General features: G+C 45.0%; 1 protein-coding gene across 2 annotated transcripts in view; it reads left to right on the top strand.

The window, feature by feature from the left end:
- Positions 1–24,593, top strand: part of LOC144695232 (uncharacterized) — an 83,052-nt gene that overhangs the window by 34,046 nt on the left and 24,413 nt on the right. Inside the window, exon 2 of one of the 2 annotated variants that reach the window (XR_013579908.1) lies at positions 13,118–13,254. Coding sequence is in view for 1 of the 2 variants with exons in the window: in XM_078566126.1 (XP_078422252.1) it covers positions 13,588–14,703 (1,116 nt within the window). In the remaining variant the exon portion in view is untranslated. Of the gene's footprint in view, positions 1–13,117; positions 19,277–24,593 lie in introns of those variants that run through there. The other variant, XM_078566126.1, reaches the window with a different exon arrangement.

Here is a 24,593-nt window from a genome sequence, read left to right as displayed (position 1 = left end):
GCCTGCCTCTCTGGACCCCTGTTGCTCAGCAATAGCACAGTTTTTCCTACTCTTGTGTTTGCTTTAACTTCTCTTTAGGAGTCGTAAAGCTCATTGGAAATACAAGTATACAAACAGTACTTTAGATCTGCTATCTCCACTCAAAATTGAAACTAGATCCCAGGTTTCACCTTTTAACCCACAATTAGAAAAAAATATAAATTAAACTTAAACTTTAAGATATACCTGATTCTTAATGCACCCAAATACACATACAACTTAATTAAACTATCTCTATTTCCTAACAACGGGATGTGGGTGTTGCAGGCTAGGCCAGCAGTTATTGCCCATCCCTAATTGCCTTTGAGAAGGTGGTCGTGAGCTGTCCATGTGCTGTAGGCACACCCACAGTGCTGTTAGGGAGGGAGTTCCAGGATTTTGACCCAGCGACAGTGAAGGAATGGCGATATATTTCCAAGTCAGGTTGATGTATGACTTGGAGGGGAACTTCCAGGTGGTGGTGTTCCCATGTGTCGGTTGCCCTTGTCCTTCTAGATGGTAGTGGTTGTGGATTTGGAAAGTGCTGTCTAAGGAACCTTGGTGAGTCCTTGCAGTGCATCTTGTAGATGGTACACACTGCTGCCACAGTGCGTTAGTGGTGGAGGGAGTGAATGTTTGTGTATGGGGTGCCAATCAAGTGGGCTGCTTTGTCCTGGATGGTGTCAAGCTTCTTGAGTGTTGTTGGAGCTGTACTCATCCAGGCAAGTGGAGAGTATTCCATCAGACTGCTGACTTGTGGCTTGCAAATGCTGGACAAGCTTTGGGGAGCAGGAAGTGAGTTACTCGCCGCAGGATTCCTAGCCCCTGACCTGATCTTGTAGCCACTACATTTATATGGCTAGTCCAGTTCAGTTTCTGGTCAATGGTAACCCCCCAGGATGTTTATGATGGCATATTATAAAGTCATTAATGATAAGTCCATCCTCTGAAGCCCCTGTAAAGGGGGCATGTTTCATTTCATAGGAAGCATCCTCTGCTTCAAGAAACTGCCTTTTGCTACTAGCAGACGAAAAAAAATACCAAACAGAAAGTCTGAATTATAGCATCTCGGGCTGATTTGGTTGTTAATGATTTCAAGAAAAAACTTAAAATTTTACATTAACAAATATTCTGAGTAATGCATGCTGGAACTGATGGAAGCAGACAAGCTGAGTGGAATGAGAGCTGCTGTACTACACATCACACTTAAAGAAGCAGCAATGAAAGTTCAATATGTGAATGATTTTACTACAATTCTTCTGGTATTGAAGTTGGTGCGAGGGCACAGGTTATAAACTTGGGGGTTTAAAATGCATTTTCACAATTAGGAAAATGAGTCAACAGAAATAAAATCTCTCATGCTGAACGTCTCTCTCACCCACAAAATCTCACCACTGATAAATAAATGCCTGACTCCCACTCCAAGGTCCGAGGTCCTAGTCTGACTGGAGCTTGGTCCCGGAAAACCGACTCCCTCTATATGAGTGACAGGCTCTCTGGCTAATCCACTTCAAATAGGAATTAAGGACGTTGCCTAAAACACACCCTGATGATTTGAGCAACATCATCTTTGTTCCTAGGCGCTGCTGACTCTGTCACTCGCAATGACAGAATGGAGTAAAACACTAAAACTACACATGCACATCGTTGGCAACAAACACAGCCTTTTATCTCACCCTATCAGCAGATCCTCTATTTCTTTATCCCTCATGTACATACCTGGCTTTCCATCAAATACATCAAAACTATTTACCTCAACCATTCCCTGTGGTAGCAAGTTCCACATTCTCTTGGTAAAGAAGTTTCTCCTGAATTCCTTGTTGAATTTATTATTGACCATCTTATGTTTCTGGGCCCTAGTTTTGGACTCCCCCACACAACTGAACAGCGAAAGGCTGTGGTCCACATTGGTACCAATGACTTAGGTAGGAAGATGGATGTGGTCCTGCAATCAGAATTTAGGGAACTAGGTAGAAAATTAGCAAGCAGGATCTCAAATGTAGTAATCTCCGCATTACACTCAGTACCACGAGCCAGTGAGTACAGAAATAGGAAGATAAGGCAGATGAATGCGTGGCTGGAAAGATGGTGCAGGAAGGAAGGCTTTAGATTCCTGGGACACTGGGACTGGCTCTGGGGAAGATGGCACTTGTACAAGCTGGACGGTTTGCACCTGAACAGAGCCGGGGCTGAGTTCCTCACGGGGAGCTTTTCTAGGGCTGTTGGGAGGGCTTTAAACTAACTCGGCAGGGGTGTGGGAACCAGGAGAGAATATTAGAGAAGAATACTAGGGTGCACAAAATACTGGGAGAGACAGAAAGCATTAGAATAGAAAATAGTAAGTTAATAGGTGGAGTCCGGGTGAGGGGGAAAGTAACAAAATCTAAATCAGGGTTTACTATGCATGCATGTGAATGCACGGAGTAATGTAAGAGTGGGGAGTTACAAGCACAGATTGCCATGCAGAATTATGATGATGTGGCAATAACAGAGACCTGGCTCAAGGAAGAGCAGAACTGGGTGTTAAATATTCCTGGCTACAGGGTGTTCAGAATAGATAGGAAAGGAAGGAAAGGAGGAAAGGTGGAGGTATTGGTTCAGATGAGCATTGCAGTGCTGGAGAAAGAGGATATCCCAGAAGGTTCAATGACAAAATCAATTTGGCTAGAGCTAAGGAACAAAAATGGTGCAATTACATTGCTCGGTATAGTCTACAGACTGCCAACTAGTGAGAAAAACGTAGAAGAACAAATCTACAGGGAAATTGCAGAGAGATGCCAGCATTTTTGAGTAGTTATGCTGGGTGACTTTAATTACCTGAATGTAGACTGAGACAGTGGTAGTGTAAAGGGCAGAGAGGGGCAAAAGCTCCTAGATTGTGTTCAGGAAAATTTTCTACAGCAGTATGTGTCCAATCCAACAAGAAAAGATGCACTTCTGGACCTGGTTCTTGGAAATTGGTTAAAATGAGCATTGCAGTGCTGGAGAAAGAGTATATTCCAGAGGGTTCAAGGACAGAATCAATTTGGCTAGAGCTAAGGAACAAAAATGGTGCAATTACATTGCTCGGTGTAGTTTACAGACCGCCAACTAGTGAGAAGAACTTAGTCAAGTGTCAGTGGGGGAACATTTTAGGAGACAGTGATCATTGTATTGTATGTTTTAGGATGATGATAGGAAAGGGTGATAGGAAACCCAGATTAAGGATAATTAACTGGATGAGAGCCAGCTTCAATGGGTCAAGAATGGAGCTGGGCCGGATAGACTGGAAAAAAAGACTGGCGGGAAAAACTGTAGCTGAACAATGAGCCACCTTCAAAAAGGAATTGGTTCGAGCACAGTCAAGGTATATTCCATCGAAAGGGAAAGGTAGGGCAAACAAATCCAGAGCTCCCTGGATGAAAAAGGAGATAGAAATTCAGGTAAAGAAGGAAAAGTGTGCTTATGACAGGTATCAGGTAGAAAATACAATTGAGAACCAAGAGGAATACAAAAGGTTCAGAGGGGAGGTGAAAAAGCATATTAGAGAAGTAAAGAGGGATTATGAGAAAAGACTGGCAGTCAACATAAAGGGGAATCCCAAAGTCTTCTATAGGCATATAAGTAGTTTAAGGGTGGTAAAAGGAGTAGGGCTGATTAGGGACCTAGAAGGGAATTTACACATGGACGAAGGGGCTATGGCTGTGGTATTAAATGAATACTTTGCGTCTGTCTTTACCAAGGAGGTAGATGCTACTCAGGTCATGGTGACAGAGGAGGAAACTCTTCACTAGAAGGGTTTAAAATTGATAAGGAGAAAGTGTTGAATAGAATGTCATACTTAAAGTTGACAAGGCACTGGGACCAGACGAGATGCATCCAAGGAGATTGAAGGAAGTGAGAGTAGGAATTGCAGGGGCACTGGCCATAATTTTTCAGTCTACCCTAGACTCAGGGAGGTGCCAGAGGACTGGAGAATTGCAAACATTACACCCTTGTTCAAAAAAGGTTGTAAGGATAAGCCCAGCAATTACAGACCAGTCAATTTGACTTCAGTGGTAGGCAAGATTCTAGAAACAATTATTTGGGATAGGATTAGTAATCACATGGAAAAATATGGGTTGGTAAGGAAAAGCCAGCATGGATTTCTAAAGGGGGAAATTGTGTTTAACTAACTTGCGGGATTTTTTTAAAGAGGTCACAGAAAAGGTCAATGAGGGTAATGCTGTTGATGTGGTGTACATGGACTTTCAAAAGGCATTTGATACAGTGCTACACAACAGATTTGTGAGAAAAGTTATTGCTCATGGAATAAAAGGGACAGTAGCAACATGGATACAAAATTGGCTGAAAAATAGGAAGCAGAGAGTCAATGGATATTTTTTGGGCTGGAGGAAGGCTTGTAGTGGAGTTCCCCAGGAGTCGGTATTGGGACCCTTGTTTTCCTGATATACATTAGTGATCTAGATCTTGGTGTGCAGGGGACAATTTCAAACTTTACGGATGAGACAAAGCTTGGGAGCATTGTAAACTACGAGGAGGACAATGTAGAACTTCAAAAGGACATAGTCAAGTTGGTGGAAGGATATATAGGTGACAGATGAAGTTCAATGCGGAGAAGTGTGTGGTGATGCATTTTGGTAGGAAGAACATGGACAGACAATATAAAATAAGGGGTGAAATTTTGAAGGGGGTGCAGGATCAGAAAGACCTGGGCGTATGTGTGCCTAGATCATTGAAGGTGGCAGAACAGGTGGAGAGAGCAGTTAATAAAGCAAATAGTATCCTGGCCTTTATTAATAGGGACATAGAGTACAAGAGCAAGGAGGTTATGCTGAAACAAAAACAAAAATAGCTGGAAAAACTCAGCAGATCTGACAGCATCCGTGGAGAGGAAGACAGAGTTAACGTTTCGTGTCCGTATGTCTCTTCATCAGGTTATGCTGAATTTAGATAAGACACTCATTAGAGCTCAGCTGGAGTATTGTGTACAGTTCTGGGCACCAAATTATAGGAAGGATGTGAACATATTGGTGAGAGTGCAGAAGAGGTTTACAAGAATGGTTCCAAAGATGAGAAACTTCAGTTATGGGGATAGATTGGAGACGTTGGGACTGTTCTTCTTGGAGAGAAGGTGGCTAAGAGGAGATTTGATAAAGATGTTCAAAATCATGAGGGGGCTGGACAAAGTAGATAGGAAGAAGTTGTTCCCGCTTGTAAAAGGATCAAGAACGAGAGGGTACAGATTTAAAGTGACTTGGAAAAGAAACAGATGTGACGTGAGAAAAAACTTTTTCACACGAGTAGTTCGAGTCTGGAATGCACTGCCTGGAATTGTGGTGGAGGCAGGTTCAATCGAGGCATTCAAGAGGGCATTGGATGATTATTTGAATAGAAACAATGTGCAGGGGTACGGGCAAAAGTCAGGTCATAATGTTCACGTGGAGAGCTGGTGCAGACACGATGGGTCGAATGGCCTCCTTCTGCGCCGTTAAAATTCTGTGATTCTCTGAAGTGGAAACATGTTCTCTCCATTTAGCCCCCAAATTCATAATTTTATAATTCATCATATTAAAGATTTTTGTTATGTCACCCCTCAGCCTTCTCTTTTCTAAGGAAATGAGTGTTAGCCTGTTCAGTCCTTCCTAATATTTACATTCTCTCAATCTCAATATCATCCTTATGAATGGATTTTTGCACCTTCTACAGTTCTGTTATGTCCTTTTTCATTATGGAGATCAGAACTGTGCACAGCTCTCCAAGTTTGGGCTAACCAAGGCTCTGTACAAGTTCAGCATAACTTCTCTGCTTTTCAATTCTATTCCTTGAAAAATGGACCCCAGTGCTATTGTTTGATTTATTTAATGACCTTGTTGACCTGCCTTGCTACTTTTAATGATTGATGAATCTGTAGTTCTACCCTTTCACAACTTGTAAATATGACCCTCGGCCCTCCCCAACCTATCCAATTGAAATAATTTGTCCACATGAAGTCGTGAACACAAGTGTTGTTATTTTCAAATCTCCATCAAATCACCCCATAGTACACTTGCTAAAAGTGCCCACACCCAGCTCTTCAAATACAATGTAAAATACTGTGAACACTGGAAATCTGATATATATTCAGAAAATGCTGGGAATACTCCGGTCAGGCAACATCTGTGGAGAGAGAAACAGCCTTTGACATGCCCAACCACACTATCCTCCTCCTCCAATTCTTCTCTGTTGTCCAGTCAGTGGGGCTGTTATCTCTTAGCCCCTTTCGCCTCTTCAGTTGTAGCCAGAGAATTTCCTGCAATGGTTAATCTTCCCACCCCCATCGCTCTGGAGTCTGACCAAGGGTCTATCCTCAGTCCCCACCTATTTCTCATCCACACGCTGCCCTTGTGTGAAACCATCTGATGACCTGATGTCAGATTCACAGAGGGTCTCTTACAATCTGTCCCATTTTACCTCGAGTCAGAAAGAAATGCCCCTCACCACCAGACAAAGCAGAAATCTAGTAGTAATGGAATGGCAAGCAGACAGCTTCAAGAGGGAGAGAAATGATTTGAGGACCGGGCCATGGAGCGGAGCACCTTAGATCTACAATCTTAACTGGGGCAGGGGCTAAATGGAGGACAAGCCCTTCAGCACCAGTAAGGGAGATGGATTCAAAACTGGGAGAGTCAAACTTTTATACTTTTACTCCACAGTCTGGAGAAAACAGTCTCTCACCAGTCACAGAAAACCAATGTAGAATGTAGTCCCATGTTATCCATTTAACCATGTTGATGGGCGTCTAGGATGGGGGGGTGAAGGAGGGATTGGGGGTTGAGGGAGGGGGAATTGACGGGGTTGAAGGATGGGGTAGAGGGGGTTAAACGGCTGCGATCCTGGTCCCCGCCACCAGGGGATGGGATTTACAGGTGCAGCAACTCCAATTCCAGCCCCGCCCACGTGACAGCTGTTCGGGATCACGCTTTCTCAGATTCGAAACAAAAACAGAATTACCTGGAAAAACTCAGCAGGTCTGGCAGCATCGGCGGAGTTGACGTTTCGAGTCCTCATGACCCTTCAACAGAACTGAGTAAAATTAGGAGAGGGGTGAAATATAAGCTGGTTTAAGGTGTTGGGGGCGGGGGGAGAGAAGTGGGGTGGTGGGGGGGTGGTTGTAGGGTCAAGCAAGCAGTGATAGGAGCAGATAATCAAAAGATGTCACAGACAAAAGGATCAAAGAGGTGCTGAAGGTGGTGATATTATCTAAGAGAATGTGCTTATTAAGAATGGATGGCAGGATACTCAAGGTACAGCTCTAGTGGGGGTGGGGTGAAATAAGACTAACAGGGCATAACAGGTATAAATTTAAAAATAATGGAAATAGGTGGGAAAAGAAAAATCTATATCAATTATTGGAAAAAACAAAAGGGAGGGGGAAGAAACGGAAAGGGGGTGGGGATGGAGGAGGGAGTTCAAGATCTAAAGTTGTTGAACTCAATATTCAGTCCGGAAGGCTGTAAAGTGCCTAGTCGGAAGATGTGGTGCTATTCCTCCAGTTTGCGTTGGGCTTCACTGGAACAATGCAGCAAGCCAAGGACAGACATGTGGGCAAGAGAGCAGGGTGGAGTGTTAAAATGGCAAGCGACAGGGAGGTTTGGGTCATTCTTGTTGACAGACCGCAGGTGTTCTGCAAAGCGGTCGCCCGGTTTGCGTTTGGTCTCTCCAATGTAGAGGAGACCGTGTTGGGAGCAACGAATGCAGTAGACTAAGTTAGGGGAAATGCAAGTGAAATGCTGCTTCACCTGAAAGGAGTGTTTGGGCCCTTGGACGGTGAGGAGAGAGGAAGTGAAGGGGCAAGTGTTGCATCTTTTGCGTATGCATGGGGAGGTGCCGTAGGTGGGGGTTGAGGAGTAGGGGGTGATGGAGGAGTGGACCAGGGTGTCCCGGAGGGAACGATCCCTACGGAATGCCGCCAAGGGGGGGGGGTGAAGGGAAGATGTGTTTGGTGGTGGCATCATGCTGGAGTTGGCGGAAATGGCGGAGGATGATCCTTTGAATGCGGAGGCTGGTGGGGTGATAAGTGAGGACAAGGGGGACCCTATCATGTTTCTGGGAGGGAGGAGAAGGCATGAGGGCGGATGCGCGGGAGATGGGCCAGACATGGTTGAGGGCCCTGTCAACGACCGTGGGTGGAAAACCTTGGATAAGGAAGGAGGACATGTCAGAGGAACTGTTTTTGAAGGTAGCATATCAGAACAGATGCGACAGAGGCGAAGGAACTGAGAGAATGGGATGGAGTCCTTACAGGAAGCGGGGTGTGAGGAGCTGTAGTCGAGGTAGTTGTGGGCGTCGGTAGGCTTGTAATGGATATTGGTGGACAGTCTATCACCAGAAATTGAGACAGAGAGGTCAAGGAAGAGAAGGGAAGTGTCAGAAATGGACCATGTGAAAATGATGGAGGGGTGGAGATTGGAAGCAAAATTAATAAATTTTTCCAGGTCCTGACGAGAGCATGAAGCAGCACTGAAGTAATCATCGATGTACCGGTGAAAGAGTTGTGGGAGGGGGCTGGAGTAGGACTGGAAGAAGGAATGTTCCACATACCCCATAAAGAGACAGGCATAGCTGGGGCCCATGCGGGTACCCATAGCCACACCTTTTATTTGGAGGAAGTGAGAGGAGTTAAAGGAGAAATTGTTCAGTGTGAGAACAAGTTCAGTCAGACGGAGGAGAGTAGTGGTGGATGGGGATTGTTTGGGCCTCTGTTCGAGGAAGAAGCTAAGGGCCCTCAGACCATCCTGGCAATTTCTGGTGATAGACTGTCTACCAATATCCATTACAAGCCTACCGACTCCCACAGCTACCTTCACTACAGCTCCTCACACCCCGCTTCCTGTAAGGACTCCATCCCATTCTCTCAGTTCCTTCGCCTCCGTCACATCTGTTCTGATGATGCTACCTTCAAAAACAGTTCCTCTGACATGTCCTCCTTCTTCCTTAACCGAGGTTTTCCACCCACGGTCGTTGACAGTGTCCTCAACCGTGTCCAGTCCATCTTCTGCGCATCCGCCCTCACGCCTTCTCCTCCCTCCCAGAAACAAAATAGGGTGCCCCTTGTCCTCACTTATCACTCCAACAGCCTCCGCATTCAAAGGATTATCCTCCGCCATTTCCGCCAACTCCAGCATGATGCCACCACCAAACACATCTTCCCTTCACCCCCCCGGCGGCATTCTGTAGGGATCGTTCCCTCCGGGACACCCTGGTCCACTCCTCCATCACCCCCTACTCCTCAACCCCCACCTACGGCACCTTCCCATGCATACGCAAAAGATGCAACACCTGCCCCTTCACTTCCTCTCTTCTCACCGTCCAAGGGCCAAAACACTCCTTTCAAGTGAAGCAGCATTTCACTTGCATTTCCCCCAACTTAGTCTACTGCATTCGTTGCTCCCAATGCGGTCTCCTCTACATTGGAGAGACCAAACGCAAACTGGGCGACCGCTTTGCATAAAACCTGCGGTCTGTCCGCAAGAATGACCCAAATCTCCCTGTGTAACACTCCACCCTGCTCTCATGCCCACACATCCGTCCTTGGCTTCTTCTCCACCGATGCTGCCAGACCTGCTGAGTTTTTCCAGGTAATTCTGTTTTTGTTTTGGATTTCCAGCATCCGCAGTAGTGTTTTGTTTTTATCCGTCCTTGGCTGGCTGCATTGTTCCAGTGAAGCCCAACGCAAACTGGAGGAACAGCACCTCATTTTCCAACTAGGCATTTTACAGCCTTCCGGACTGAATATTGAGTTCAACAACTTTAGATCTTGAACTCCCTCCTCCACCCATCCCCACCCCCTTTCCGTTTCTTCCCCCTCCCTTTTGTTTTTTCCAATAATTTATATAGATTTTTCTTTTCCCACCTATTTCCATTATTTTTAAATTTATACCTTTTATGCCCTGTTAGTCTTATTTCACCCCACCCCCACGAGAGCTGTACCTTGAGTGTCCTGCCATCCATTCTTAATAAGCACATTCTCTTAGATAATATCACCACCTTCAACACCTTTGTTCTTTTATCTGTGACATCTTTTGATTATCTGCTCCTATCACTGCTTGCTTGTCCCTACAACCTCCCCTCCCCACCTTAACCAGCTTATATTTCACTCCTCTCCTAACTATACTCAGTTCTGTTGAAGGGTCATGAGGACTCGAAACGTCGACTCTTTTCTTCTCCGCCGATGCTGCCAGACCTGCTGAGTTTTTCCAGGTAATTCTGTTTTTGTTTTCCAGCATCCGCAGTTTTTTGTTTTTTTCTCAGATTCGAACTCGCGAACGCTGGGCGGCAACCACCGCTGCGCGCGTCAGAACTACAACTCCCATCAGGCACTGCGCCTTGCTCCCAATTACTGAATCCTGTCGCTCCTCACCGCCCAGACGCCTTACCCCTCCCAGCAGTGCTCATGTCGTTCGGCTGAGTGAGAGGCGCAGAACAGTGACTGCTCAGCACCAGGTGGAGCAATGAGTCAGAAAAGCCCCATCCCCTTCTCGCTGATTGGCTGAACAGAGTGATCGACATGTTCTCGTTGCCCGGGGGGGGGGGGGGGGGGGGCGCGAGATTTTAATATATTCCTTCCTTAATTGGCTGCGAGAGATGTCGATCAGAGAGCCCCACCCACTCTGCCTTATTTTCTCCTCTTCCACAGCTGCTTCACTTTCTGTAGGGACTGAAAACCAACTCAGGAGATGGTGAGTGAAGGAACAGATTTTATAATAATTACATCACATAATATCCACACTAATCTTCAGGACTGAATATCCAGTGAGTGAAGGAGCAGAGTTTATACAGATTGTATCCCATAATATCCACACTGATGTTCAGGGTTGGATATCCAGGGTGAAGGAAGATTCTTGTGATGTATGGTCTCTGGATAGTGTCCTGGTGGTGGAGGGAGTGGGTATTGAGTCTAATGGTAGTGGCTCTGATTAGGGAACCGGCTGTGTTCCTGATCCTGTCGGGACTCTTCAGTGTTGTAGATGTTCCCATCCATGTGAATGGTGAATATTCCATCACACTCCTGACTTGAGCCTTCTCGACAGTGGGGAGGATTTGAGGGGTTTGGAGGGGTCTCCCAGCACCTCAAGAGAAGGCAGGGTTTGATCATCCACTCACTATTTTTAGCTGAAGATACTTTAACATTGTACGTTGCACGCATGAGCTGGACTTCAACATGGTTGAGAATGGAAGTGTTCATGAGCCACCTTCTCCAGTTACTATACTACATATCCACAGTTCTCAAGATGTGTTTGGACTGCAGAGCTTTGTTGTGATCTGTTGGTTGTGGGGTTGTTTAGCTCTGTTTATTACCTTGTACTCTTAATGTTTAGTCAGAATGTAGCCCTTTGTACTTTCATTTGGTTCCAACCTTGACTCCAAAGTACATCCAATACTGTTCCTGACATGTCTATCTCCTGGTTTGATGATAATCATGGAATGAGGGTTGTGCTGGGCTGTGAGATTGTGGTGGAATACAATCCTGCTGCTGTCGATAGCTCAATGCACCTCATGGATACCCAGTTTGGGGTTCTGTCCTCAGTCTACTTCCTTAGTGATGATTAACATGGTGAATTACGCATTCATCAGCTGGGAGCAGAGCGGGAGTTTCCCTTGAACTTATTTGATCTGACGCCACATGGAGTCAATATTGAGGACTTGCCCACCTGCCAGTGAGATGGGATATACCCATGGATGGTGACAGAGGAGCCTGGGATGTTTCCAGATTGATACAATTCAATGAGTATCACCGTACTTGACAAGTCTGTGGGGCAGTTCTCCTCACTTGGGCACTTGCCTTCAGACCTAGGTAAGAGAGACTTTGCAGGATTCACTGGGCTGAGATCACCTTAATCTTATTTTGAAACAATGCCAGGATTGTCCAGATCTATCTGATTTTCCTATTATTATTGGACTTTGTAGTGATTGTTTATCATTGTTTGCTAGGCCACTTCAGAGGGCAGTTCAGAATCAACTATGTTGTGTGGGACTGGAGTCACATGCAGACCAAACCAGGCAGTTGTAGCAGGTTCCCTTTCCTGAAGGAGAACGTGAAAGCTTTCATGTTTTTACTTTGATTCTATTCCACAAATTTCAAATTTTATTAAATTCAGTTTCACAACATGGAGTGATTGAGGTGAATAGCATAGATGTCTTTAAGGAGAAACTAGATAAGCACATGAGGGAGAAAGGAACAGAAGGATAGGCTGATAGGATGAGTTGAAGAGGGGTGAGAGGAGACTTGTGTGAAGCATAAACATCAACGTGGACCAATTGGGCCGAATGGCCTGTTTCTGCACTGTAATTCTAAGTATCTAACTTTCCGTGGTTGGATTTGAATTTAGAATCTTTGGATTGTTAATCAAGCATTATAGCAATTCACCTCCATACCTGTAGACATATTTATAGAAATGTCTTTTAATACCTTTTTAAAAGATTTTTCCTGAAGGCTTCGGCCTTTCCCAAAAGCCTGGGCTTGGATTTGATAGTTTTGCCCAGTGCTGTGACTGATAGCTGAATTTGAGATGTGCAGTCTGAGCGAGTGCAGTGTATCTAATTTCGCAAGATAAACCAGAACCCTTCAATCAGCTCCACTGAAGCAATATTTTCCTTAGCTTCTCGCACTTCCTGTCTATTGTATTATCTTCAAATAATTTGGAAAACAAGGGGAGAAATTTCAAAATCTCCATTGAATTAAAATTTGTCCTGAGTGTTTTTTATATTAAACACATGCTCTAAGGATAAAACTGGTCTTCACCAGCACGACATGAGCTCATAGTGAATTGATAGCCCCTTTTACATTCCACACGACTGTCTTTTCCATTGCCCTCACGGTGCCTGGGAAGATGGGGCCTGTGTGGAGGAAAGAAAGTAGCCACATTGTCTGTTCCTAGTCACGATCCAGAGTCCCTGCTGGAAACAGAGGTTGTGTGACAGTCAAGTGAGGAAAAAGAAAGGACTTGCATCTGATCCCACACAGGGGAATAGCAGACTGGCACTCACTGTGGAACAATCTCTAACTGAGGAGTCAGCCCCTTCAGCAAAGGAGGAGAGGGAGTTTGAGGAAATCATGTTTCCTTTTCCTGTTTTACAGAAGGATTGCACCATACTACACCAGAGAATACAGAGAGGATAGACACTGCAGATAGATCCTGACCATTACCCAAGGAACAACTGCACAACTGTGGGAAGACATCCAGTCCCTTCACAGCATTGCTTAACACAGAGAAGGTTGGGCAGTGAAACAATCATCTGGAAATCGACCAGGTCAAGGGAGCTTTGACATATCAGTCATATAAAACTGGCCAATGTTGTGAAGCCTTCCATCAGAACCAACCTTCCTGAAGGCTTAGTTGTGGGCGATCGGACAGGGTGAGGCTGGGAAGAAGTGTGAATGGGCTCCAAGTGTGGTAAGACCTTCAATCATTCATCAAGCCAGTTATTTGTTTCTACAGTGAGAGCCTGTTTAACTGTGAGGTGTGTGAGGAGGGATCCACAGGCTCATTAGATCTCCTAACATGCAAGGTGCATCTCTTGTAAAACTGTTACCGCAAGGGTAGGCACATGGAAGAGAAACCATTCAAATGTGATGTGTGTCATCAAGCCTTCACACAGTTATCGACACTCATGAGACACCAACGAATCCACACTGGCGATAATCTGTTCAAGTGTGAGGTGTGTCAGAAATCATTGTCTGACACATGGCACCTCCGTTCACACCAGCGCATTCACACTGGGGAGAAACCATTCACATGCAAGGTGTGTCAGAAATCATTCTCAGATTCATCGAATCTCCATGCACATCTATGCATTCACACAGAGGAGAAGCGGTTTTCATGCAAGGTTTGTGAGAAAGCGTTCACACGATGTTCAAGCCTCCTGGACCATCAAAGAATCCATACGGCAGAGAAACCCTTCAAATGTGAGGTTTGTGATAAAGCTTTCATGACATCTACAAAGCTTTTGTTACACCAAAGGATTCATACCGGGGAGAAACCCTTCAGGTGTGAGGTTTGTGAGATGTCTTTCACCGAATCCTCCAAACTCCTGATGCACCAAAGAATTCACACAAGGGAAAAACCATTCAAGTGTGAGGTGTGTCACAAATCATTCTCACTGTCATCAAATCTCCACAGACACCAATACATTCACACAGGGGAGAAACCATTCAAGTGTGAGATGTGTGCCAAATCCTTCTCGCAGTCATCGAATCTCCAAAGACACCAACGCATTCACACAGGGGAGAAACCATTCATGTGCGAGGTGTGCGACAAATCATTCTCTCAGTTCATGAACCTCCATGCACACCAACGCATTCACACAGAGGAGAAGCCATTTACATGTGAAGTGTGCAATAAATCATTCTCGCAGCTAATGAACCTCCGCGTACACCAACGCATTCACACAGGGGAGAAACCGTTCACTTGTGAGGTTTGTGACAAAGCCTTCACACAGTTATCGAGCCTCACGAGACATCAGACAATCCACACAGGAGAGAAACCCTTCAAGTGCGAGCTTTGTGATAAAGCTTTCGCAACATCCACGAGGCTTTTGATGCACCAGAGAATTCATACAGTGGAGAAACCCTTTAGGTGTGAGGTGTGTAATAAGGACTTTGCACGATCATCGGAGCTGGTGAGACACCAACGTATTCACATAAGGGAGAAGCTATTTCTGTGAGGTTTATGGAAAAGCCTTCACACAGTTATTGAGCCTCCTGCAACATTAGACAATCCACACAGGGCTGTCACCCTACTTATGTGTAGTTTATGATAAAGATTTTGTGCATCTTCAAAATTCCAGAGACACCAGAGGACTTAGGCAGGGGAGAAACAATTCAGGTGTGAGGTGTGTGACAAGGATTTCACACAGCGCATCTCCTGGTTTGTCACCAAACTCACAGATGGAGAAACCCTATCAGTGTCAGTTCTGTAATAAAGCCTTCACACAGTTGTCGGACCTCCTGGAACATCAGCGAACCCACACGGGAGACAAACTCTTCCAGTGTGACGTGTGCCAGGATTGTTTCACCTACACCCACTCTCGCCCTACACCGACGTCTCCACATGGACTTGGAGCCGGGTCACCTGCTTCCATTACACTGATAGTTGTCTGTGTTGTTTACCCTCCAGTGCTCACACAGGGGAGCTGCCGTTCCAAAGCATTGTCTGCCTCAGCAGTGTCTGTCTCGAACCTCTCCCACCATCAGTCCAACCAATTCAAGATGGCTAATTTACCTTTTGATCAGATCCCCAGAAGAAGACATCAATATGTATAGAAGCTCCTGTATAAACTCAGCATCCTTTCAGTGCAACGTCAGGTACAAGTCACTCACTGACTCTCACTCTGGCTAAGAAGGCAATCAGATACTCAATGGTTAGAAAGGCTTCAGCTTCTGATCTACCAACACAATCATCTGGGGTAGTAATGTAGGTACTTCAATTAGCCTTAGCATCTCTGCTCTATGGAGGGGGAGAACCAGCCAGGAATCCCGTTCCTCATCAGTGACCCCAGCTCGGAAGCCAGTGGGAGGGCAAGATGTGTCTCGGCTGTGACAATCTCCATTGTCTCGCAACATTCACCGTATTGCTGAAAAAAGACACGTGGTCAAAGCATTTCCTTTTGCACTCATCAGGACATTTGCAAGAATACCAAATAGCAAAGGGAACAACAGTTTATACTGCATGAGAAGCGTGCGTTAATTGGTTGGCAAGTGGAGAATGCACCAGTAACTGACAACTGACTGCTGATTGCTAAGCCTTGTTTAATTTTAATCCAGGCCGGGGGACTCTGGTCAAGGCATTAACCCTGGGGAGTGAACCAGGAATGGCTGTCTCCTAAGCTTTTGTTTAGTTGAAAAAGATGCAATGTGTGTACATGCTCCTTTTTGTCTTCCAAAGGCCAGGACCCTGTGTGTGAATATATGTAACTTCTTAATTTCTACTCACAGTCAATTCAGAAGAATGTGTGCCAGGATTTTTCTGCTAGGACAAGACGGAAATACCTCCATAGTTCTCACAGTGTGATTTACCTCCCTTCTTGAAGATTGTCACATTCCTGAAGTCGGGGAGAGTTCTTTTTCCTCCCAAATCCATAGGATGAGTGAATGAAGTCTTGATGAGTGCAGAAGTCCACCAGCTTTGAAGACCTCAGCTGGAATACCATCGGGGCCACAGGCTTTGTTGTTTTTCATTTGTTTGATTGTTTGTTGCAGCTCTCCCATCGATGGTGACTCACCCATGGATTCTACCATAGGCACAGGGGGATAGACTGGAGGGTATCAGTTGCCACTGTGGATTCATGGTTGAGGAGTTGTTCAAAATGTTCTTTCCAGCGTTAACAGATGGCATTGTCACCCTTAAAAGAGGAGAAACCTCATCCTGTGAACGAAGGGGATTTTATCCATTTGACTTCGGTCTATAGATGACCCTAATGACTTCAGAAAAGCTTTGCATGTCATGATGATCAGCATATTGTTGGATCTTTTGAGCTTTCTCTTCCCATCACTTGTCCTTTATCTTCTGAATTTGTATTTGGGTGTCAACCTTGAGCTGTTGAAATGCTGCCTTCTTCTTGAGTTGTGGCCTTGGGTTGTTCTGCCAGGCAATGAAGGCTGATCGCTTTTGTTCCAGAAGGTCACATATTTGAACGTCATGTTCGTCCAGCCAGTCCTGGTGATGACGATGCTCGAACTCAATGATCTGGACATAGGAGTTTAGTGCAGCTGACTTAATTTGATCCCACTGTTCAGGAATTGAGTTGGATGTGTGAAGATTTTCCAGGTTGGTTGTGAGCTGCACTTGGAATTCCTCTCTTCAGTTGGGCTGTGTTAGGGCTGAGACATTGATCTTCTTCCTCTTGGACTTTTGGGCCTTGTGATGTCTCGGTGCTGGGTGGATGTTCGTCACCGATCAAACAAGTCGACGATCTATCCAGCAGGCATCAGTCCCCCACATGGATTGAGTAATACAGACATCACTTAGAACTTTGACTTGGCTTTAGACCTTCCAGAGGAACCTCTGACATGGTCTTTGCTGCTAGACAAACCCAAGAAAAATGTCGAGAACAACACTAGGAACTCTTCATTACATTCATCGAAGTGATCAAAACATTTAACTCAGTAAATCGTGAGGCTCTGTGGATCATGCTCCAATGATTTGGATGTCCAAGAAACTTCATCACAATCCTGCAATTGCTTCATGATGACATGACTGCGACTGTCTTGAGTGAGAGATCTGAAACAGAAGCCTTCAAAATCCAGACTGGTGTCAAGCAAGGCTGTGTGATAGCCCCCATTCTATTTACAATCTACCTGACAGTGATTATTCACCTCATCAAAGATCAACTGCCTTCTGGTGTCATTATTAAATACCATCTAGATGGGAAACTCATTTACCTCGGTCGCCTCCGTTCCAAAACTAAACTGACCACCATGGATACACATGTTCTACAGTATTCTGAGAGCTTTTTCTGGTGTGTGTGTGTGTGTCCATGCGTGCGTGTGCGAAATATCTTGAGACATTTTCAAATGCTTTGTTATTTTGGTTGATTCAAAGTTTGGTGTGAGCTGAATATTGTATTATTTGCCTGCTGCTTTATCAAACTTCTGTATAGATTTAAACTCCCAATAAATTCACTTTTTAGTGTAACTCAAACTACTTGATTTGTCAGGAGTGTCAAGAAGATATAATAATTCTTAATGTTATTGGAGTTTATTGTAAAATAGAGTAATAGTGGTACGTGTGTGTGTGCGTGGGTGAGATTTAATTGAATTAGAGGCAGCTATCTGTGTGCTTTGATCTAAGAAGAGAGGTTAGGTTTGAAATGTTAATTAAATAAACATAGATGTCAAGGGTATATTTGCATTTTGAAATAAACCAGACTAGACAGTTTTCAAAGGAGGGGTGAAATGTGTCACCTAGTCAGGTGAAGATTAGAAACGGAGTGTTTATTTTTCCCAAAGATTACTGGTAAAACTTAGTGCTATGAGAGGGTTTTATTATGAGGGAGTTAAAGTCTAAAGACATAGTGAAACAATGGGTTTTTGCATTCAAAAAGGAAGATATGTATAAAGAAGGAGCAAGGGCAGTGTGAATGGATGGCATTTTTAAGATCTTACAAGTGTGTGAAAAAGCTTTCAGCGTCTATGCCTCCAGCTGCTGTCTTCAAAGGACTGAAGTTAAGAAAACTCACTTGGAAAACCACTTGTTCAAGGTATCATGTTACTTTGCCTGGGTCTTTTAAAATTTATGTGTCTTACTATTTTCTTAACAAAAGTGTAACTGGGAGTTAAATTGATTAGGGGATTTTGAGGTTGTCATAGTAGTAATTTGTAGTGATCAGCAAGTTTGCAGATGACACGAAAATTGGTAGTGTCGTAAATAGTGATGAGGAAAGCCATAGGTTACAGGACAATATAGTTGGGCTGGTATAATGGGAAGAACAGTAGCAAATGGAATTTAATCCTGAGAAGTGTGAGATGATACATTTTGGGAGGACTAACACGGCAAGGGAATACACAATGAGTGGTAGGATCCTAGGAAGTACAGAGGATCAGAGGACCTTGGTGTATATGTCCATAGATCCCTGAAGGCAGCAGCACAGGTAGATAAGATGGTTAAGAAGGCATATGGGATACTTGCCTTTATTAGCTGACGCATAGAATATAAAAGCAGGGAGGTTATATTGGAGCTGTATAAAACGCTAGTTAGGCCACAGCTGGAGTACTATGTGCAGTTCTGGTTGCCACACCATAGGAAGGATGTGATTGCACTGGAGAGGATGCAGAGGAGATTCACCAGGATGTTACCTGGGCTGGAGCATTTCAGCTATGAAGAGAGATTGGTTAGGCTAGGGTTGTTTTCCTTAGAAAAGGGAAGGCTGAGGGGTGACCTGATGGAGGTATACAAAATTATGAGGGGTATAGATAGGGTAGATATGAAGAAACTTTTCCCCTTAATGGAGGTATCAATAACCAGGGGGCATAGATTTAAGGTAAGGGGCAGGAGGTTTAGAGGGGATTTGAGGAGACATTTTTTTTACCCAGAGGGATGTTGCAGTCTGCAACACACTGCCTGAGGGGGTGGTAGAGGCAGGAACCCTCACAACATTTAAGTATTTAGATGAGCAGTTGAAACGCCATAGCATACAGGGCTACGGGCCAAGTGCTGGTGAATGGGATTAGAATAGATAAGTGCTTGATGGCTGGCATGGACATGATGAGCCCAAGGACCTGTTTCTGTGCTGTATAACTCTGTGACTCTATGACATTTAAAATCATTTCTCTTATTAATAAATGTTTAATCTAGTTTTATACAAATTAAAATGAGTTGTGACAGTTGTTTCAAGTTTCCTTCTGGAATTTGAACAGTTCAGCATTTACCATCTGCTGTGTCATAACAGAATGATGTGTTCCTATTCACTGAAACACTCAGGAGCCTACAATAAGAGCCCTGTACACAATATATTGGTCAATGTCACTGTGGGCTGGCATACTTTCTCCATCAATGGGTTTATCATTTCCAGTTCACAGGAAGCATAATGTTTCCCTCAGAAAGAAAGGATTGCAATTTTATATCAACTTTCTTGAGCACAAGGTGTCCGAAAGCACTTTACAGCCAATGAAGTGTGTTTTAAAGTGTGTTCCTTTTTGTTAGGAAACGTGGCAGCCAATTTGCTCACAGCAAGTTCCCACAAACAGCAATGTGATAATGACCAGATAACCTGTTATTGTGAGGTTTATTGCAGGACCCATATTGGCCAGAACATCAGAGATAACTCCCCTGCTCTTCTACGATGTAGAGTCATGGGATCTTTTGCATTTACCTGAGAGGGCAGACAGGGCCTTGGTTTACCTGATCTGAAGGTGGTACTTCTGACAGTGCAGAACTCTCTTAGTACTGCACTTCAGTGTCAGCCTCAGTGCTCTAGTTTTTGGAGTGAGACTTGAACACACAACCTTCAGATTCAGAGACAAGAGTGCTAACTGAGTCATGGCTGAGTCTTATAATATTTCTGTTGTATTAGATTCAGTTACTAAGGGGTTAAGTTCCAGCTTCTTAAACCGCTGCAGTTCATGTGCTGTAGGTACACCCACAGTGCTGTTAGGAAGGGAGTTCGAGGATTTTGACCCAGCGACAGTGAAGAAACGGCGATATATTTCCAATTCAGGGTGGCGTGTACCTTGGAGGGGAACTTGCAGGTGATGGTGATGTTCCTATGCATCTGCTGCCCTTTTCCTTCTAGGTGGTAGAAATCACGGATCTCGAACATGCTGTCGAAGGAGCCTTGGTGAGTTTCTACAGTGCATCTTGTAGATGGTACACAATGCTACCACTGTGCGTCAGTGGTGGAGGGAGTGAATGTTTAAGGTTGTGGATGGGGTGCCAATCAAGCAGGCTGCTTTGTCCTGGATGGTGTCAAGCTTTTTGAGTGTTGTTGTAGCTGCACTCATGCAGGTAAGTGCAGAGTATTCCATACACTCCTGACTTGTGCTTGTAGATGGTGGACAGGCTTTGGGGAGTCAGGAGGTGAGTTATCCTCCACAGGATTCCTAGCCTCTGACTGCTCTTGTAGCCACAATGTTTCTAGGGCTCGTCCAGTTCAGTTTCTGGTCAATTGTAATCCTAAGGATCCCCTAGTAGGGGATTCAGTGATGGTAATGCCATTGAATGACAAGGGGCAATGGTTAGATTCTCTCTTGTTGGAGATGGTCATTGCCTGGCACTTGTGTGGCATGAATGTTACTTGCCACTTATCAGCCCAAGCCTGGATATTGTTCAGGTCTTGTTGCATTTGTACATGGACTGCTTCAGTATCTGAGGAGTCGTGCTGAACATTGTGCATTCGTCAGCGAACTTACCCACTTCTGACCTTATGATGGAGGGAAGGTCATTCATCAAGTAGCTGAAGATGGTTGGGCCTAGGACACTACCCTGAAGAACTCCTGCAGCGACGTCCTGGAGCTGAGGTGACTGACATCCAACAACCACAACCATCTTCCTTTTGTGCTAGATATGATTCCAATCAGCAGAGAGTTTTGTCCCTGATTCCCTTGACTCCAGTTTTGCTAGGGCTCCTTGATGCCACACTCGGTCAAATTATTGCCAAGGGCAATAACTCTCACCTCACCTCGGGACTTCAACTCTTTTGTCCATGTTTGATCCAAGGCTGTAATGAGATCAGGAGCTGAGCGGCTCTGGCGGAACCCAAACTGGGCATCAGTGAGCAGGTTATTGCTAAGCAAGTGCCGCTTGATAGCACTGTTGATGACCCCTTTCATTACTTACTGATGGTCAAGAGTAGACTGATGAGGCAGTAATTGGCTGGGTTGGATTTGTGTGCAGGACACACCTGGCCAATTTTCCACATAGCCGGGTAGATGCCAGTGTTGTATCGTACTGGAACAGCTTGGCTAGGGGTGCAGCAAGTTCTGGAGCACAAGTATTCAGCAATATGGCAGAAATATTGTCAGGGCCTATAGCCTTTGCACTATCCAGTGCCTTCAACCATTTCTCGATATCACATGGAGTGAATTCAGTTGGCTGAAGACTGGCATCTGTGAAGTTGGGGACCTCTGGAGGAGGCCAAGTTGGATCATCCACTCAGCACTTCTGGCTGAAGATTGTAGCAAATTCTTCAGCCTTGTCTTTTGCACTGATGTGCTGGGCTCCCCCATAATTGAGCCTCCTCCTCCAGTGAGTTGTTTAATTGTCCACCAGCATTCACAATTAGATGTGGCAGGACTGCCGAGCTTAGTACTGATTTGTTGGTTGTGGGATCGCTTAGCTCTGTCTATCACTTGCTGCTTATGCTGTTTGGCATGCAAGTCGTCCTGTGTTGTAACTTCACCAGGTTGACACCTCATTTTTAGGTATGCCTAGTGCTGCTCCTGGCATGCCCTTCTGCACCCTTCATTGAACCAAGGCTGATCCCCTGGCTTGATGGTAATGGTAGAGTGGAGGATATATCAGGCCATGAGGTTACAGATTGTGTTTGAGTACAATTCTGCAGCAGCTGATGACCCCAGCGACTCATGGATGCCCAGTTTTGAGTTGCTAGATCTGTTTGAAATCTGTCCCATTTAGCATGGTGATAGTGCCACACAGCACGATGGAGGGTATTCGCAATATAAAGATAGGACTTCATCTCCACAACAACCGATACTGTCATGGACAGATGCATCTGCGGTAGGCAGGTCGGTGAGGATGATGTCAAGTACGTTTTTCCCTCTTGGTTCCCTCACGACCTGCTGCAGACCCAGTCTAGCAGCTATGTCCTATGAGGAGAGATTGGGCCGACTATGCCTCTATTCACTGGAGTTTAGAAGGATGAGAAGGGACCTCATTAAAACGTTTAAACTTCTGACAGGGTTGGACAGACTGGATGCAGGGCTGATGTTTCCTCTGGCTCTGGTGTCTAGAACAAGGGGTCACAATCTCAGGATACGGGGTAGGCCATTTAGGACTGAGATGAGGAGAAACTTCTTCACTTGAAACCCTCTACCAAAGAGGGCTGTGGAGGTCAGGTCACTGAGTATATTTAAAAAGGAAGTAGATAGATTTCTAGACTCTAAAGGCATGGGGTATGTGGAGAGATAGAGGATCAGCCATTATCATACTGAATGGCAGTGCAGGCTCGAAGGGCTGAATGGCCTACTCCTGCTCCTATTTTCTATGTTTCTAGGACATACCTGGGCAATTTTCTACATTGACGGCTATATGTCAGTGTTGTATCTGTACTGGCACAGCTTGGCTAGGTACATGGCAAGCTCTGGAGCACAGGTCTTCAGCACTATTGCCGGAATATTATCAGGGCCCATAGCCTTTGCAGTGTCCAGTGCCTCCTGCCATTTTTTGGTATCACGTGCAGTGAATTGAATTGGCTGAAGACTGGCATATCTGATGCTGGGGACATCAGGAGGAGGCTGAGATGGAGAGGAGCCGACACTTCTGGCTGAAGATGGTTGCAAGTGCTTCAGCCTTGTCTTTTGCACTGATGTGCTGGGCTCCCCACTCATTGAGGATGGGGATATTTGTGGAGCCTCCTCTTATGGTTAGTTGTTTAATTGTCAATCACTGTTCACGATTGGATGTTGCAGGGCTGCAGAACTTAGGTCTGATCCGTTGTTTGTGGAATCGCTTAGCTCTGTCTATCACATGCTGCTTCTGCTGTTTTGCATGCAAGTAGTCTGGTGTTGTAGCTTGACAAGGTTGACACCTCATTTTTAGGTATGCCTGGTGCTGCTCCTGGCATGCCTTCCTACACTCTTCATTTCCTCCAGTAAGAGTCTCCTCAAAGCCTCACTCTTTAATCAAGCTCTTGGTCATCTATACTAACATTATCTTGGGACATATTAAAGGTGCTATATAAATGCAAGTTACTGCTGTTCATTATTTCAAAGGAGTTGAAAGTATTTGTGGATTTTTTTTTGCTGTTTTAAAGAAGAATCGTCCTGATTTAAACAAGTGGATAGAGATTCCAGATAGATCCTGTTCATCACCCGAGGAGATCCCAGTGTCAGCCGAGGGACAACTTCCCAGGAAAACCATCTCCAGTGATTAAATCTGTCAGCAGGAATTTGATGAATGATCAAAAGTGAAACTGACCAGTGTCCAGCGTCCAATCAAAACTAACACTTCCAGAGGTTATTCTGTGGGATATCAGTTAGTGCAACGGGCTAAAGGTACTATAACGCTTTGGAGGGACTAACAGGGTGGAGGGAGTGTAACAGGAGAGATTGAAATGTAGTCATTAACACACCTGAAACACTGGAATGGAAGGGCACTAAGTGTGAAGTTGGCTTTGAGTGTTCATTGCACCTTGAGAAACATTTTCAAATCCTGACAAGCGAATGACCCGTGATGAGGGATTTATCTGGTTGTAGGAGCTCCTCATTCACAGAGAGGTAAGAGTGTAGACAGCCTTAGTGAAGCCATCATGCCACCTGCATCACAAGGGCAGCCACATGGAAGAGAAACTAATTGAATGTGGACAATTTGACAGAGTCTCTGTCCAGTCACCAGATCCTGTGAAACTACAACCCACCCACACAGAGAGGCCGTTCAGGTGTGAAGTGTGTGAGAAGACCTTCGTATGGTCATCGTACTTCCTGAAACACCAACTCACCCACACAGGGGAGAAATTGTTCAAATGTAAGGTGTGTGATAAAACTTTCTCCCTGTAGGTTCTCTGATGGTCCACGAGGGACAATGACTGAGAGAGAAACCCTTCCCGTGTGACGTTTACAACAAAGCTTTCTTAAAGTTGTCCAATCTCTTTCAACATCAGCGTATTCAAACAGCGGAGAAACCCTTCGTGTGAGGTGTGTGACAAAACACTCATCGACTCTCCTCCAACACCGACATATTCACATAGGGGAGAGGGCTTTCAGATGTGAGGTGTGTGACAATTCCTTCATTCTGCCGTCGACACTTCTGCAGCCTCAGCGCATTCACCGAGGGGAGAGGAAGTTCAGCTATCAGATTTGTGACAAAGCCTTCACGCATTCCTCAATGGGCACACACAGGGGAGAAACCCTTCAAATGTGAGGTGTGTAACAAAGCTTTCAT

The sequence above is a fragment of the Cetorhinus maximus genome, chromosome 21, assembly GCF_964194155.1.
Source record: "Cetorhinus maximus chromosome 21, sCetMax3.hap1.1, whole genome shotgun sequence".
NCBI lineage: Eukaryota > Metazoa > Chordata > Chondrichthyes > Lamniformes > Cetorhinidae > Cetorhinus > Cetorhinus maximus.
Note: the sequence above shows the minus strand (reverse complement) of the source record. Positions and strands in the feature narration are given on the sequence as shown.